Source organism: Mustela putorius, unplaced genomic scaffold (assembly GCF_011764305.1).
Source record: "Mustela putorius furo isolate JIRA1106 unplaced genomic scaffold, ASM1176430v1.1 tig00003942_pilon_pilon_pilon, whole genome shotgun sequence".
NCBI lineage: Eukaryota > Metazoa > Chordata > Mammalia > Carnivora > Mustelidae > Mustela > Mustela putorius.
Window position 1 is genome coordinate 17,797,924 of NW_025422087.1, and position 17,048 is coordinate 17,814,971.

Below are 17,048 nucleotides of genomic sequence, written 5' to 3' on the forward strand. Positions count from 1 at the left end.
TCAATCGGAGAAAGACAACTATCATATGATCTCCCTGATATGAGGAAGTGGAGATGCAACAAGGGGGGTTAAGGGAGTAGAAGAATAAATGAGACAAGGTGGGATTGGGAGGGAAACAAACCATAAGTGACTCTTAATCTCACAAAACAAACTGAGTGTTGCTGGGGGGAGGGGAGTTGGGAAAAGGGGAGTGGGGCTATGGACATTGGGGATGGTATGTGCTATGGTGAGTGCTGTGAAGTGTGTAAACCTGGCGATTCACAGACCTGTACCCCTGGGGATAAAAATATATGTTTATAAAAAATTAAAATTTTGACTAAAAAAATTTAAAAATGATTTCTCACTATTTATAAGAAAAAGTTAAAAACACAAATTTAAGTAAAGCACTGCCTTTTAAAAATAACAATTTATTTAAAAGTTGAGTCCCTTTGAATACCCAACTTTTGTAGCAACATGGACAGGACTGGAAGAGATTATGCTGAGTGAAATAAGTCAAGCAGAGAGAGTCGATTATCATATGGTTTCACTTATTTGTGGAGCATAACAAATAGCATGGAGGACATGGGGAGTTAGAGAGGAAAAGGGAGTTGGGGGAAATTGGAAGAGGAGGTGAATCATGAGAGACTATGGACTCTGAAAAACAATCTTAAAGGGGCGGGGGGGGGGTGCGAGGTCGGGGTACCAGGTGGTGGGTATTATAGAGGGCACGGATTGCATGGTGCACTGGGTGTAGTGCAAAAATAATGAATACTGTTATGCTGAAAATAAAAAATAAATTAAAAAAGTTGAGTCCCTTTGATAACTAATAAAGGTAACTTACTGTATCCTTCCACACATATGGAAATTAACATGACCTTACAATGTTGACAGCTTGAAATAAAACATTAAAAAAAAAGTCAGACCAAATTAAAAACCATAGTAATCTTTTATTTAAATGCATTCAAAGAGGCGTTAATTCTTTGCTTCCCATTTCGATGATTTTCTGGACATATCTGCTTAAGTTCTTTAAGTCAAGAATCTACATTTGAATATTCTTTCTGCATCTTTGCAAAAGGTCATTCATTCATCTTAGAAATGAAGGATGCCTAACACTGTTCTGGCTGACAGGTATAATTTTTGAATGATAGTGACCTTTCCTTTCAAAATTGAGTCCAAAAGTTTATCAGGTGCTTCACTCCCCAAAATGAGTAAGATATAATTGTCGTGAAGCTCTCTGCAAACTGAAAATTTCACCTAAGTTTGAGGCAAACTCATTTGGTGGGAAAAACTGTCTGAATTGATACAAGACTATTTTTAAACCTTATTAATCTCATATAATGTGAACATTCATACATTTTGCTACAAATATTAATGTACTTGATAACAGAGTGTTGCTCCAGACCCTGTTGGATGGTGTTATGTAATATACAGTATATGTACTTTATTACTTTTCTAAAATTCAAAAAGTTCTAAATTCCAAAATGCATTTGACCTGAAGGTTTCAGATAATGAAATGAGAACCCAGTAATTTTGAGTGTAGAGGGATGCGGTGGGATATTCCAATTACCCTTACCATTCATGTATTTGTCCATACCAAGCTTCTCCATGCATCCGTTTTTATAAAATATGTGTGGGTTGTAATTCTGTTTTTATCTTTTTCTAAAAAGTGCTCACACACTTCACAATACTTTTGCTTGACCTGCTACTCAAACTACTAATTTATTCCTTTTTACAAATTGAAAACAACATAAAATTAACTAGACAGTCTAAGATATTATATGGCTTGGTAATTGGGGAAATTGGGCTTCAAATTCTTTTCCTGCTAAGTCTGTGGATATTTTCCTGCTTCAGTGGCAGAGCTGCATAATTATAGCAGACACCACATGATCTTCAAAGCCTAAAATAGGCTATCTGGCCCCCTTTCCAGAAAGTTTGTTAACCCCTGCTCAAAGTCAGGGTTGACAGCTAAGGATGTCCAGCTGAGGATGGTACTAATATCTAAAACTATCTGATAGCTACGATTTAACAAACTGAAGGTAGTTTGTCTACATTTAGGGCTTAAAGTATGTCTAGGCAACATTGCAAAGGCAAAGACAACAGCTGTCACAGACTGATATTCCTTTCCCATTTTTAAAAAAAAAATAATTAATTAACATAATTTCTGCACCCAACTTGGGGCTTGAACTCACGACCCTGGTCACATGCTCTACCAACTAAGCCAGCCATTTACTTTCTGTGTGAATGTGGTCTCAACTGGTCAAATGTTAGATCCCTGGCCAGACCCAGAGGGACTGAAGTACGGTATTCGTTGATGATATAAATCTGGTCACAGAATGAATATGTAAGGTAAAGTTAACTAATTTTCCCACCTACTATAAACATTACATTCCCTGCAAGGGAATCCAGCTATCTTTGCATTTATGTTGATATGCAGAATTCCAAAGAGGTTGGGAAATAAGGACCTTACAAATGATTCATAGTTCATGTGTGTGACTTCTTGAAAAGATTATCTGTTGCCATCTTTGACAAAGACTTTCGCAGCTCAGCTGTGGCTCAAGAAACTTTTATTATTTTTTTGTTATTTATTTTTATTCAAAAGAATTTCTTTCCCTATCACAAAAATTAGATAACCACACCACCAACAGCAGCAAAGTCCATAGAGTTACATTGATGGTGGAGAGTTCACTGGGTAGTCCCAATGTCCCAAAGGTCATGAAGGAGAAAAGAAAAGGAAAAAAAAATACTCAAAACAAATCCAAAACCCATGATGACTTTGGGGAGAGACATTACAGGACAGTTTCTGTCTTCTCTCATTGTCAGCTGCAGATGTATTTCAGCAGGATCAAACACAATTTAACTTGAGTAAACCCTTCATACCAACTCCAGCACCTAATCAGGGGGAAAACAAGGAAAAAAGGATCAGTTTGATATAATCATTCTGAAATATGGAAAGTTTAATGAATCTTTACTGTACTGTAAATGGAGAACCATATCAAGAAAACTTTTCCTAACTGCTAAAATGCTAAAGAATTAGAAGGGATTAGACATTGATCCTTCCTTCCTTTCAATTCAACAGTTGCATGAACTCTTTCAGATTAGTTAGCTCCACAGTTAACTAGGGAGCCTTTAACTTACATAAAACATACAGATAAATGAACCGGGTGATAGAATGGTTTTGAACTTATGTTTATAGCTTACCATATTCTAAAGAAAATTTTAAGTATTGCTGCTCAGGATTTTAATCTATTTATTTCTTCCACTGATAAAGAGTTTATAGCAATCAAAAACATACAGGACCTAAAATCTCGCCTTTTCCTAGTGCTTCATTCATTTTTTAGTCAATCATCTGATGTCAAGGTATTGTGGTAGTTATTAAAGTTCAAGTCATATCTTGTCATATGAGAAAGTTGTCATACTGCTAAAAGTAAAAACAAGCAGCAACAGCAATGATCAGTTATAAAATAGTTGAAGAATGTCTAAGAAAGGACACAGAAGCTGAGGACAGTAAGACACTGTCAAAAGGATTATGTTATATGGAGACTGCAATTCTAGGTGGCAAAGAACTAAAGGAGCAACTTTTCCCCTCCTGCTGTGCTAAGGCTTAACTTGTACCTGTGCTTCCAGGATGCTTTTTGTCTTTATATTTGGCAAGTAGCCGATTTAATAAAAGAGGTCAATGCCACTGAACAAAACCTTGAGTTGTCACTGAGGTTCTGTAAGTACATGTGTAGTTTTGAGCTTTCTGTAGATACATTAGCAATCTCAATTAAGTCCAAACTTGCTGAAGAATAAGGTGCAGCTTTTTCAAGACATGCCTCGCTACGAGAATAAAGAAAAACTGAGAGACAGCAGAAAGCCATGTAAAATAGAGATTCCAAGACCTTCTACCATCTTTCTTGAGATTCCAGAACATAACACCAATCAGTTCAAAAGTCTAGCTTTCATTCAAGTTGTCCATGGCTCTCTAGTGAGGCTTTCCAAATAAACTAGCTGAAGAAAAAGGAGTATACATGTAAATCAGTTTAACCAGCTAACGGTGCAGTTCTGCTTTGAGTTTACTTAATTCATTTCCATAGGACAATGTGTTAGGCTTAGGTTTGCTCCCTTGGTTGCTGGGTCATTCTCCACTTGGGATGAGTGGAAGGAAGCCACAGTAAAATTAATGCTAAGTGGCAGAAGAAATAAATAAACATCATTTTTAAAAGACCACTTCCTGATACTTCTCTGTCAGCAGAGAATATGTAGAAAGAACAGGCACCCACAGAATTAGTGCTAATCAAACTCATGTACTAAAACCATTACCCCAAATGGTGTTTTGTTTAAGAAGTTCCCTGCTCAGCTCAGGATTTATCTAGTGTGTCATGCTCAAGTGCTAAATATCCAATAGTATAATCAGAAAACATTATTAATTCCATAAGCTCCTAACTATAAAGAAACGTATGTGGAAAGCTATGTATAAAAAATTTGTGACTGTATGCCAAGAGACATTTAAATTTCCAAATTACATGATCACATGATCAATTTTCAGTGAAATACTAAAATACCTTTTCTTCCCTTGGCAACTGAGGAAAACCCTACTTGTCAGGGAAGAAAAGGAAGATAAACACGAGGAAAAGAAGAATAAAATAAGACCAGAGATTTTTAAATCTGGTGTATGTCTAAGCATCCCATGCTTTATCTTGGATTTTGTCCACTGAACACACCTGCATAACAGAAGTAGCAGTGCTTGGCCCACAGTGAATACTTACAGTCTTCATTCATTTTTCATTCTGACCAGCTATCAATCTATCTGATGTTCATATAAACCTCCCCTCAAAGCCATTTTACATGGACAGAGACCATGACTTGGAATGATCTCTAAGATTTTGTTTTGTACAAGATTTTGTACAGCTCTGCATTTCCATGTTATAGTCTGTTAGAGTCTAAAAACAGATCTGAATTTAAAATGAAGATGTATGGCTTACCTTAATTGTACCCTGACTGTTAGCAGCAATCAGCACATTGGATTCCTAGAAAAGAGTAAGAACTTTTAATGTATAGAGAAGGATTTCCTGGAGGACAGTCCAAGAGAATAATTTCCTTTCATTTTTCATTTCTCATTTCACCCCAGACATCAACAGAATCTAAAGTGGAGAACCAACTTTAACATGTTTTAACTACCGATTTTAAACAGAAAATCCCAAATTTTGAGGATTAAGTTTGAACAAAAAAAATAAAATTGAAAATAGAGTAGGAAAATTTCAAATGTAAAGAAAAACAGATTACCACTGGAAGGAAAATAAGAGAAACAAAGGTTGAAATAAAATGAAAAAAAAAAAAAAGTAATTTGAGAAAAACAAAGTTATTTTAATCCTTTCCACAGAAAACTCTCTCTTCATTCCCTTTCTCTCATGAAACAATTGATACAATTGATATAAATGTTGTCAACATCTCTGGCATAATCTCTTTGGGGAGCTATCTGGTATCAGGAAACCACCCCCCCTCCCAAAAAAGTGACTATTCATCTGGCAGTAGAAAGGCTATGTTTCCTTTTAATTATTCAATCATTCGGTATATGCATTTTAATAACTTTGGTGATTACTTCAAAAGAATTTAGCTATTTAACATATCTAAGCCTTGGAGGGGAAAACATTTCTCTAAAGAGTAGGAAGGGTGGGAAAAGGAATGGAAAGTCTGCAAAAAGGGGGTAAACAGATTCAATCTGAGACAGAGGCCACATGGCTGATGGAAAAGACCAAGTCCAAATAATACCTATGAGAAACAGATAAAGTGGTCAAACCTCAAAGATAGGATCTGCCTGAATATCCTACAGGCTTCAAAACAAAGTGAGAAAGAGAAAGAAAGAAATTGACCCATATGCCAGGAAAGCCAATATGAGTTAAACTTAAGTTTCTTCATATAAGACATCTGTGCTCTACAAACTTATACATTCCTATTTTTTAAATTTTCCTTTGATTCCTAATAAAGTGACTCAAAATAATGCTCATCTGATTGCTAATGGTGTAAGAGAAAATAAATAATTTCTTCCACTATCCCCCAAATTTTGGGAATCCGAGTATTCCTGGATGTAGTCAATGGTAACATCAATGGTCATAGCAGTATAACAAAGTAACACAAGGATGTTTTTTATGGGGTTGAGCATGGGAATCACTGATGATGGGGTTCAGGAAACAGCCCAAAATATGGTACCTTGACATATCTGAATATTTTAAGCTGAAGGAGTCTGAGAAAACAGCAGAAGCAGGAGCAGAACCCTGACCTCCCACTCACTCTCTCCTTTTCCCCTGAAACAGGTCATAAAACCCTCATGTGAGAGGTGCTTTCCCTATTCCCAGAATAAAGAAGCATCCTTATCTCCAAAGACAAAATGATTCCAAGAAGAATCTTAACAAATAGAACTTGCTAAGTTTCTCCCAACTTTCAACAATTACCTCATATTCCTTAATCTATCCACATTTCTACACCACGACCCACTCTTCATCACACCTGGCATAAAATACAAAGGTCTGTTTATTTGGGTCGCCATTTCCTTATGAAGGTTCTGACAATATGTAAAACTTCTATTAGATAATTTGTATGGTTTTCTCCTGTCAATCTGTCTTGTATAGTTTTTAGATCCAGTCAGGGCCCCTAAGAGAGTTAAGGAAAACTCTTTCTTCCCCTAAACTGATACGTTCCTGGCTGAGGTTTTCCCTTAAATCAGCACCTGTATTTTTGAAAACAGTAACACAAGTAATAGAGTACCCACTATAGAATTAGTTTCAATATTTTACTTTGGGGAATTACAGGCTACTTCTGGACCAAATGAGTGTAGAATTAATACTTCCATATAGGACTGAGGAGGGGGGGTGAGGAGACAGAGATAAATTTGAGATTTATTCACTCTTGTAGCTACCCGAATGAAGAAGCTGGTTGGAGAGAATTTGGAGTATCATTAGGCAATATAATAACTCACTCTGAGCTGGTCAAAAGGCAGAATTTCTATGCCTGCCTCAGAAAACAAAAGAAGCATGGTATGGTACCATGCGGATTTCTTTCTAGAAAGAATTTTAAACAAGCTATGTGACATCACAACAGTCACCAGCGGACCCAGAAATGATTCGTCTGTGAACACCATCCAGGACTGAAGCTACAAATAGCAATGATCAATCTAATTTCTGCTTGAGGAATGACTCCAGTATCTAGGAAGGCAACTGCCGCCCATCATTTGATGTTTCAGTCACTGAGAACTGCTCCCTCTGCTGTGGGAACAATGTCAGGGCGGTGAGAATTTATAGCCTAAGGCACTCTCTCTGCCACTTTGGTCGTAGTCACCTGTAATACAAAGGAAGAAGGTGGAGAAAGCTGGTGGAGATAAGGGCTCAATCCCCGGAAGAGAGGGACCGACCTCTACCAGTTACAGATTTTATGAACTCTATAATTCATAGTTCTAATTCTTGGTGGAAGGAAAGCTTAGAAAAGCATGGTATATTATCATACAGTATGAAAAACTGGACTTAATAAATTCTCTTAATAAGAGAATCTAATCTAGTTAGATTATCACATAAGAGGAGCTTGAGGTTTACACAATTACTAAGCTAAACCCAAGAAGGAAGATATCTGATAGCTCTCCGAAATGAATAATACTGTCTCTAACCTCAGGACTATTATGGCCTTAAAGATGGTACCATATTACATGCTACCAAAGGGTTAACTCTACATATTTTCTTGTGGAAATACACATTTCATTTACAAATAAGTCAACACACCTGTCCAACTGGCATTGTTTTTTTGGGGGGGACTCATATATAGGTGACAGGTGTCCCAATTTCTTAGAAATACTCAAAACTATCCAAAGTAACAAACAATGAAAGAAAAATAGCTTTACATCTCAGTATGCCCCTCCCTGTATAGACTATGAACTTTTATTTTTTACAAAGATTTATTTTAGAGAGAGAGAGACAGAGAGAGTGAGTGCATGCCAGAGCGGGTGTGGAAATGGATGAGGAGGGGCAGAGGCAAAGGGAGAGAGAATCCTCAAGCAGACTCCTTGCTGAGTGGGGAGCCCAACACAGGGCCTTATCCTAAGACCCTGAGATCATGACCTGAACCGAAATCAAAAGAGTCAGCTGTTTAACTGACTGAGCCATCTAGGTGTCCCAAGACCATGAACTTTTTTTTTTAAAGATTTTATTTATTTATTTGCCAGACAGAGATCACAAGCAAGCAGAGAGGCAGGCAGAGAGAGAGAGAGAGGAGGAAGCAGGCTCCCTGCTCAGCGGGGCTTGATCCCAGAACCCTGGGACCACGACCTGAGCCGAGGGCAGAGGCCTTAACCCACTGAGCCACCCAGGTACCCCAAGACCATGAACTTTTAAAGGGATTTAGGGTTAAAGTGTCTTTTAGCCAAATATTAGCATAAGATAAATTAACTTTTGCATGCATTAGAAAAATAAAACCAGGTATTTTACTTTAGCATAGAGGTATAGAAGTGACAAGCACAAGATTATTACTACAGTTTTTTAATGATTCTTGTTTACATTTTGAATCACTGGTAATTCTTAGCTGTAGCTAAAGTCCGCCACAGCCTTAATGTACATAAGTTCTGGCTCAATGGGCTGCTTTTACTTGCTAAATAAAATAAAAATGCCAGCCAGTAAGTCTCATTATGTTTTTCCTCTCTCCCTTAAAAACTGGCAGTTTAGACAAACTGGAAAAAAAAAATGGCAGTTTTGCTGCAAAACTATGCTCAGGGTTAAGCTAATCATGTATCTACTATTTTCTTAATACAGAGAGATTTTAAAAAAATAATGGAAAAAAGAGCAGTAAGTCTTTTATAAAAATAGAAGACATATACACAAACATAATACCAACTTGCTTGAAGCCATTGATACTACACTAAGGTATACTGAAACAAAACTAGCATCTACTGGAACAATTTTCTCTTTGCTAGCTTGCCTACAAAAAGTGCCATTATAACTAGTATGTTACAACTCTGAGCAAGCTCGCTTAGTTTGCAATTGGAGGATTTATTCTTAGAGACTGACAGAAATGATTCTGAATGTGAAATAATTTTACTATAGAAATTAATATGGTGGGGAGGCCTGGGTGGCTCAGTCGGTTAAGCGCCTGCCTTCAGCTCAGGTCATGATCCCAGGGTCCTGGAATCGAGTCCCACACCGGGCTCCTTGCTCAGAGGGGAGCCGACTTCTCTCTCTGCCTCTGCCTGCTTGTGCGCGCACTCTCTTTCTCTCTCTGACAAATAAGTAAATAAAATCTTTTAAAAAAGGAGAGAGAAAGAAATGAATATGTTAAAAAATAACCCATTTCTGGCTTGGACAGAATAAACAGAATGGATCTGCTGTCCTGCTATAAGCAACTAGAAAACCGAACAAAATATTTAAGACAACGTTGGGTAACAGGCCGTATCGAACTATGATCCTTATAAGAAGGTGAGTCCTCTAATTACCCTGGCTTTCTGCTTGGAGGCAACTTCCAAACCGCAAAGCAAGAAGGGGAATTCAAACAGGAATACACAAGCAGACCATAGCAGACTTACTAAGCTGAGGAGACAGGAACAAGTTCAGAATATCTGTACTGCAGCTGGAGTTTGTAGGGCCAAGTACCACAGGAGAAAGTAAAAGCAGCACTCCAGGAATCTGCATGGGGGTCTGTCTCCTTGATTGTATGTTGTTATAATAAACTACATATAAACAGGATTAAACTAAACAAGGCCAGCAAAATAACAATGAACAGGGGAAGTACAACTATTGACAATCTATAATAACATTATCAAATGCCAGACTTCACATGGAATTAGGGGATGTTTGAGCTTTGAGCAGCCACAGTGAAGAAACCTCCCTGAACATCTACAACATTCAGCAGAGTACCCAAATGGGCCGTGTCTTGTTAGGAAGACTAAATTAGCCTTAAAGTAAATGTTTCTCTAGACCAGGGATCAGCAAACTATCACTTATAGGCCAAATCTAGCCTAATGCCTGTCTTTGGTATTTCAGTCTTAATGGAACGTAGCTGTGATAATTTGATTATATACTGTCTATGGCTGCTCCTGCACTAGAGGAGCAGAATCAAGGAACTGCAGCAGAGACTGCATGGCCTGCAAAGCCTAAAATATTTGCAATGTGGTTCTTTAAGAAAAAGTTTGCTGACGGCTACTCTAGAGTCACTCTAATACAACTTAAAAACGAGTAAAAAAAATCAAGTTTATCCCCCAAAACAACTTTCTATCAAGACAACTTTAGGGTGCCCAAAAGGCTCGGTGGGTTAAGCGTCTACCTTTGGCAAAGGTCATGATCTCAGGGTCCTGGGATAGAGCCCCATGCCAGGCTCCTTGCTCAGTGGGGAGTTTGTTTCTCCCTCTCCCTCTGCAACTTACCCACCTCCACACATGTCCTCTCTAATAAATAAATAAAAATCCTTTTTAAAAACCCAAACATTAATACTCTTTTCTTTTTATAACTTATTTTTTTTAAAACCCTGTTTTTAAGTAATCTCTGTACCCAATGTGGGACTTGAACTAACAACCCTGGGATCAAGAGTCACACGCTCCACTGACTGAGCCAGCCAAACACCCCCAAACTTTAAGACTCTTAAAAACATTCAACAAAATCCAGACACTCAACAATGAAGAAATTACAATGTACAGCATTCAAGAGGCAAAATGTATGACTCAGGAGGAAAAAGAAAAATCAATGAGCAAAATAGATCCCAAATGATAAAGATAATAGAAGCAACAAAACGAGGATTTATAATGCAGACAGAACTATACTCAAGTATTTAAAGGAAACAATGAACTTACTAAGAGAAATGGAACCCATAATTATAAAGACCAAATGGAATTTCTCCACCTGAGAAGTACTGTTATCCCAAATGAAAATTTCAAAGGATGGACATAGCAATGGATGAAACAGTGGAGACTAAAACATCAACAAATTTGACATGGGAAAAAGAAAACAGAAATGGAAGCAGAAGAGAAAGACTGGGAAGAGTAAAAACAAACAAACAAACAAAAAAAGCATTTGTGTGACCATAAGACAACACACAATCTAGCAAATATGTAACTGGAATCTCAAATAGAGGAGGAGTCAGAAAAAGTATACGAAGATCCAAATTTAAAAATTTTCCAAATCTAAAAACCACAAAGTACCCACAAATACCACTACATCATGGCACATGATAAACTGCTAAAAACGTGTAAGAAAGAGAAAATCTTAGAAACTGCCAGAGGAGAAACAGACATTACATACAGGAACAACATCACCAATTTGTCATCAGAAGCAATACAAGGCAATAAAACAGTATCTTTAAGGTAATGAAAGAAGAAAACTGTCAACCTAGAAATATTATTCAAAAGTAAAAGATTATTTTCAAAAAAACTACAGCTGAGATAGCAGAACTGCACTATAAGAAACTGTTAAAGAAAGTTCTTATACCACATGAAAATTCAGATCTAAACAAAAAGATGAAGGGTGCTGTAAATTGTTATTATGTGGGTAAATATAAAAGATACTTGCTCTCTTGTTTTTAATTTTCTTAACAGATAATTTTCCATTTAAAGCAAAAATAATTAACAACGTATTATGGTTATTATAAAATAAAAAGAAGCAACACATATGATAGCAAAAGTGCACAAGATAAAATAGGGAAATAGAAGTATATTACTGTTAACATTCTTCCATAATGCATAAAGGGTTGTAATCTGAAGACAGACCTTGGTAAGTTTAATAGGAATATCACGAACCTTAGAGAAACCACTAAAAAAGAATTAGTATAGCTGATAAGCTAGTAGATAAGATGAATTATAAAAATAATTTAAAAAGAAAGGAAAGGAAATGAAGAACATGGGGAAATAGAACACATAGAATAAACAGAAAACAAATAGCAAGATGGTAGACAAATAGCCAATGTTACTGATAAGAAAATGTAAATGGTGTAAATACTACAATGAAAAGGCAGAGACTGTTAAGACTTGATAAAACAGCAAGACCAACTCTATGCTGTCCATAAAACACTTAAAGTCTTTTAATTTTAAAAAACAAAGATACAAAGTAAAAGGAAGGGAAATACACTATGCAAGTATTAATCCTAAGAAAGCTGGAATGGCCCGGGCATCTGGGTGGTACAGTGGATTAAGCATCCAACTCTTGGTTTCTGCTCAGGTTATGCATGATCTCAGGGTTGTGAGAGTAAGCCCTGTGTTGGGCTCTGTACCCCATCCAGAGTCTGCTTAAAAAAGATTCTCTCCCTCTTTACGCTTGTCCCTGCCCCTCCTCCATTTGTGCATGAACGTGCATTCTCTCTTCAAATATATATATAAATCTTTAAAAAAAAAAAAAAAAAAGCCAGGGCACCTGGGTGGCTCAGTGGGTTAAGCCTCTGCCTTCAGCTCGGCTCATAGTCTCAGGGTCCTGGGATCGAGCCCCACATCAGGCTCTCTGCTCAGCAGGGAGCCTGCTTCCCCGCCCCCTCTGCTTGCTTCTCTGCCTACCTGTGATCTCTCTGTCAAATAAATAAAATCTTTTTTTAAAAAAGCTGGAATGCCTCTATTAATATCAAAAAAAGTAGACTTTAGGACAAAGAATATGGCCAAGGATAAGAAGAGATATTTTATAATTAATTATAATTAATTTTATAAAATCCTAAATGCATATTTATTTAAAACTGAGTGTCAAAATACACAAAGCAAAACTGATGGAATTGAATGGAACAGACAAGTCCATATTTGTGTTTGGAGACTTCAATACTCTCCGGTCAATAACTTAAAGAATAAGCAGATATAAATCAAAGACATAAAAGCCTTGAATAATATTAACAAAATAAACTGAGCAAATTAACATTTACATAAATCTCACTTAAATGGCAAAAAGTATACATTCTTTTCAAGTGCATGTGAACTATTCACCAAGACAATGTGCCAGACCATTAAAACAAATCTCAATACACTTAAAAAAGACTGAAATTATGCAAGTATGTTCTCTGACCAAACAGAACCAAACTCAAAAACAGTAACAGACACCTGAAAAAATCCCTAAATATTTGAAGATTTAAAAAAAACGGGGCTCAAATAAGAACCCCCAAGGTTTGAAAAACTATATTGAACTAAAAGATACTAAAAACACAACCTATTGGGATGCCTGGGTGGCTCAGTTAGTTACATGTCTGCTTTGGCTCAGGTCATGATCTCAGGGTCTTGGGATCAAGTCCCACATGGGGCTCTCTGCTCAGTGTGAAGCCTGCTTTTCTCTCTGCCTGCTGCTCACCCTGCTTGTGTGCTCTTGCTCTCTCTCTCTCTGACAAATAAATAAATCAATCTTAAACACACACACACACACACACACAACATTCAAAATTTGTATAACTAGTCACAAATAGCACTTAGAAAATTATCTCTCTAAATGCCTGTAATAATAAAGCAGAAAGGTTTAACATCAATAATGTATTAAGGTATAGCTTAAGAAAAGGATAAAAAGCAAATTAGACATAAGTATAAACATGATAATAATAAAAAGCAGAAATCAATAAAATAAGGTAAAAAATAGGTAAAAATTATTAAAAACAAAAGCTAGTTTTTGAAATAAATTGATTAAAAAAAAGATAAAGGTAAATTAACAATATCAGGAATGAATGAGGGGATTATCCTACAGTTATTAAAAAGGATAGAGAATAAATATAGACAACTTTATGCCAAGAAAATTGACAGGCAATTAAATGTATAAATTCTATGAAAGATGCAAATTCCGAGAAGAAAGATAAAGAAAGATAAAGTCAGAATAACAGGAGAAAGGAACACTTCCAAACTCAGTTTATTAGACAAAGTCACAGAAAGACATTATAAAAAAAAATGCAGACCAAATGCCTTCACAAACAGATTTAACCCTTAACAAAATAAGCAGAATTTTGCCACATACAAAGAATAATGCATCATGTCTATCTAGGATTTATCAAGATATTCTAGTTGGCTTAACATTAAAAAAAAAAATGAATGTAATTCACCATTTTAAACAGAACGGGAAATCACATAATCATAATTGACAAAGAATTTAATATGACAGAATTTAAAACTTATTCATAAAAAGAACTCCTAGCACCTACCAAATGAAGAACAGAAAGGAAATCCCTCAAGGTTATAAGGAATTCCTATGAAAAACTTTAAGCTAACATCACACTTAATGGTGAAATACTGAACTCTTTCTCTTCCAGACTGGAGGGGCAAGGGAAGGATGTTTGCTTTTACCACTTCTATTAGAGGTCCTACCCCATGTAACAGTCAAGAAAAAGAAAGAAAAAACAAACAGATGAGAAAGGAAGCAGTAAAATTATCTTTATTTGTAAATGACATGATTGCCTATGTAGAAAAGCATAATAAATCTTAAAAAAAGCTACTAAAACTAATAACCTGATCTAGCAGCATTGTCAGATATGTCATTGTATCAAAATCAATATATTTCTATAAATTAAAAATGATGAATAATTAGCAAATGGATTTTTTATTTTTTATTCTATTTATTTATTTATTTGTTAGAGAACACCCAAGCACAGGCAGACAGAGTGGTAGGTAGAGGCAGAGGGAGAAGTAGGCTCCCTCCTGAGCAAGGAGCCCGATGTAGGACTCGATCCCAAAATGCCGGGATTATGACCTGAGCCGAAGACAGCTGCTCGCTCAACCAACTGAGACACCCCGGCGTCCCAGCAAATGGATTTTTAAAAGATACCATTTACAATGGCATCAGAAACATGAACTACTTAGGGACAAGCTTAAAATATATTAAGATCTGCATGTTGAAAATATTAAACAATGTTGAAAGATATCAAAGAACACCTGAATAAATGGACAGACATATTATCTTCATGGACTCCCATAAAACAAAAGTGGTTTTATGTGTAAGTCTTGGTACTCATGATGATAAACATTTATAACAAAGGAAGATAATCATTAAACAAAAATCAGAATATAGCCCTTTTCTTACTTAATTTTTCCCAAATGTTAAGCATTACGTTGAACTGACTCCTGCTCTCAGAATGAGTAATTTTGTACGAAAAAAATGGAAATAAAAATCTTTGTTAACAAATTTGAATACTTAAACCACGTATAAAAATTCTTACAAAAAACTGACCGCAAATGAGCAAGAAGACAAAGAAAACATGAATCATCTGAAAGGCATTAAAAAAAAAAAAGTCAACTGTCAAAAACTTTTCTCTACCTTAGGCTTACATGGCTTTATCTACAAGCTCAGTCAAATATTCAAGAATAGAGTACTTTTAATATCACATATTTGTCCACAGGAGACTGCTTAATTTTTTTCATGAAACTTAACATAATTATGAAATCAAAATGTGACAAGAACAATAAAAGAAAGGAAGATTCTAGACCAATGTTTTTCATGAAAATAGATGAAAAAATCCCAAATGGAATAGCAGCAGGTCAATTTTAATAATATATATGAATAATACATCTTGACCAAGTTGGGCTTATTCCAATGAGGTACAATTGATTAAAGATTAGAAAAAAATATCACTCAATATTTAAAAGATAATTATTAAATCATCTTCAATAGGTACAAAAGAAAGCAATATACTCCAGCTTCATTTATGGTGAGAACTCTGTGCAAGCTGAAAATTGAAAGAAACTTCCTTATAAGGTTTCTACAAAAATCTTATATATTCAAAAGTTTTCCCTTTTGTGAGTAAAAAGATGAAAATGCCAGGTATCATCACTTCCCTTCAACATTACACTAAAATGAATAAAAATTAGGTATAAAATTGGGAAAGTAAAAACTAAACTTTCATTACTTGTGGATCATATTATTATGCACATAGAATATTCCAGGAATCTAGAAATTGATAATTAAAATTAGTAAGGAAGTTAATAAGCTGCTGGATTAAAAGAAAAATGGAGACAATAACATCCCATTCCTCAGAGGTCACTGTGACACCTTTCTTTCTTTTTAATATTTATTGGTTTACTTCAACTGGTGATATACATATGTGGCAAAAATTCAAACAGTACAAAGAATAGGAGAAAAGTATCTCTCACTCCCCTTTTCTGAGTACCTGAAGTAACTACTGTGATCAGAAGTGAAATCTTTCCAGAAAAACTTTGCATCGTTACTGTGAACTTCAACTGCATGGCAGATCAAGCCAGTCTTCAGGGTTATCTCAGGATGTAAAAGAATCTTTTTTCTACCTGGTGATTCTACTCTCTCCCTACCTTGTTTGAGTTTCAGGTAACAAATAACCCTACTTTAAACTTGGGATTTCATCCTTGTTAAAGTGACAAACCATATTTTATATTCAATTCTAAGCCCCTTGATCACCTAAGAGAAGTCTCTAGGTTTCTCTTACAGGAAAAGCAATTCCACAGAGGTCACTTCTTTATTTCTGGACATATTATTAACTGGCCCCCAGGATGAAATGGATCTGACTATGTAAGACAATCCATATTCTTAAAAATCAAATTAACAAAACATGTGGACAAAAATACACTGTACAGATAAGCCAGAGTAGCAAAGTGGAATAAACATTCACTGGAGTCACACTTAAGTTCAGTGGTCTCACACTTCCAAACTACATTATCATTATCATGGACAAGTTATGTAACCTCTCTAAATCTCAGTCTTCTCAAAAATAAAATAAAACTGAGCTAACAGAACTAACAAAGGGAAGGGAAGGGAACTAACAGAGTTGTTATTAAGACACACATATAAATATCTGGCAAAGAATATGCAGCTTATAAGTGAGTGGTTTTAGGGGAAAGTCATTGCATCTGCCTTTTTTTTTGGGGAAGAGAGAGTGGGGGTGGGCAGAGGGAGAGAGAAAAAATCTTAACCACGCTCCCCACTAAGCACAGAGCCCAACCCGGGTCTCAATCTCACAACCCTGAGGATCATGTCCAGAGCCAAAATTCAAAGTCAGATGCTTAGCCGACTGAGACACCCAGGCACCCCAAGGGAAAGTTGCTTATAGTTCCAGGTAAGAGTTTAAGAAAAAGAAGGTAGCCAAACTGTCAAAAATCATGAGAAGATGAAAGGACTGTTTATTAGTAATGGGTTTTTGGATTTGACATTAAATGA

General features: G+C 36.0%; 1 protein-coding gene across 2 annotated transcripts in view; it reads right to left on the reverse strand.

The window, feature by feature from the left end:
• Positions 1 to 2,526: 2,526 nt before the first annotated feature.
• Positions 2,527 to 17,048, reverse strand: part of COP1 (COP1 E3 ubiquitin ligase) — a 247,250-nt gene continuing 232,728 nt past the window's right edge. For both annotated transcript variants that reach the window (XM_045069660.1, XM_045069659.1), the window contains exons 19-20: positions 4,944 to 4,988; positions 2,527 to 2,868 (exon numbers count right to left, since the gene is read on the reverse strand). In XM_045069660.1, coding sequence (XP_044925595.1) covers positions 2,851 to 2,868; positions 4,944 to 4,988 — 63 coding nt within the window. In that variant the 3' untranslated portion in view covers positions 2,527 to 2,850. The remainder of the gene's footprint in view (positions 2,869 to 4,943; positions 4,989 to 17,048) is intronic.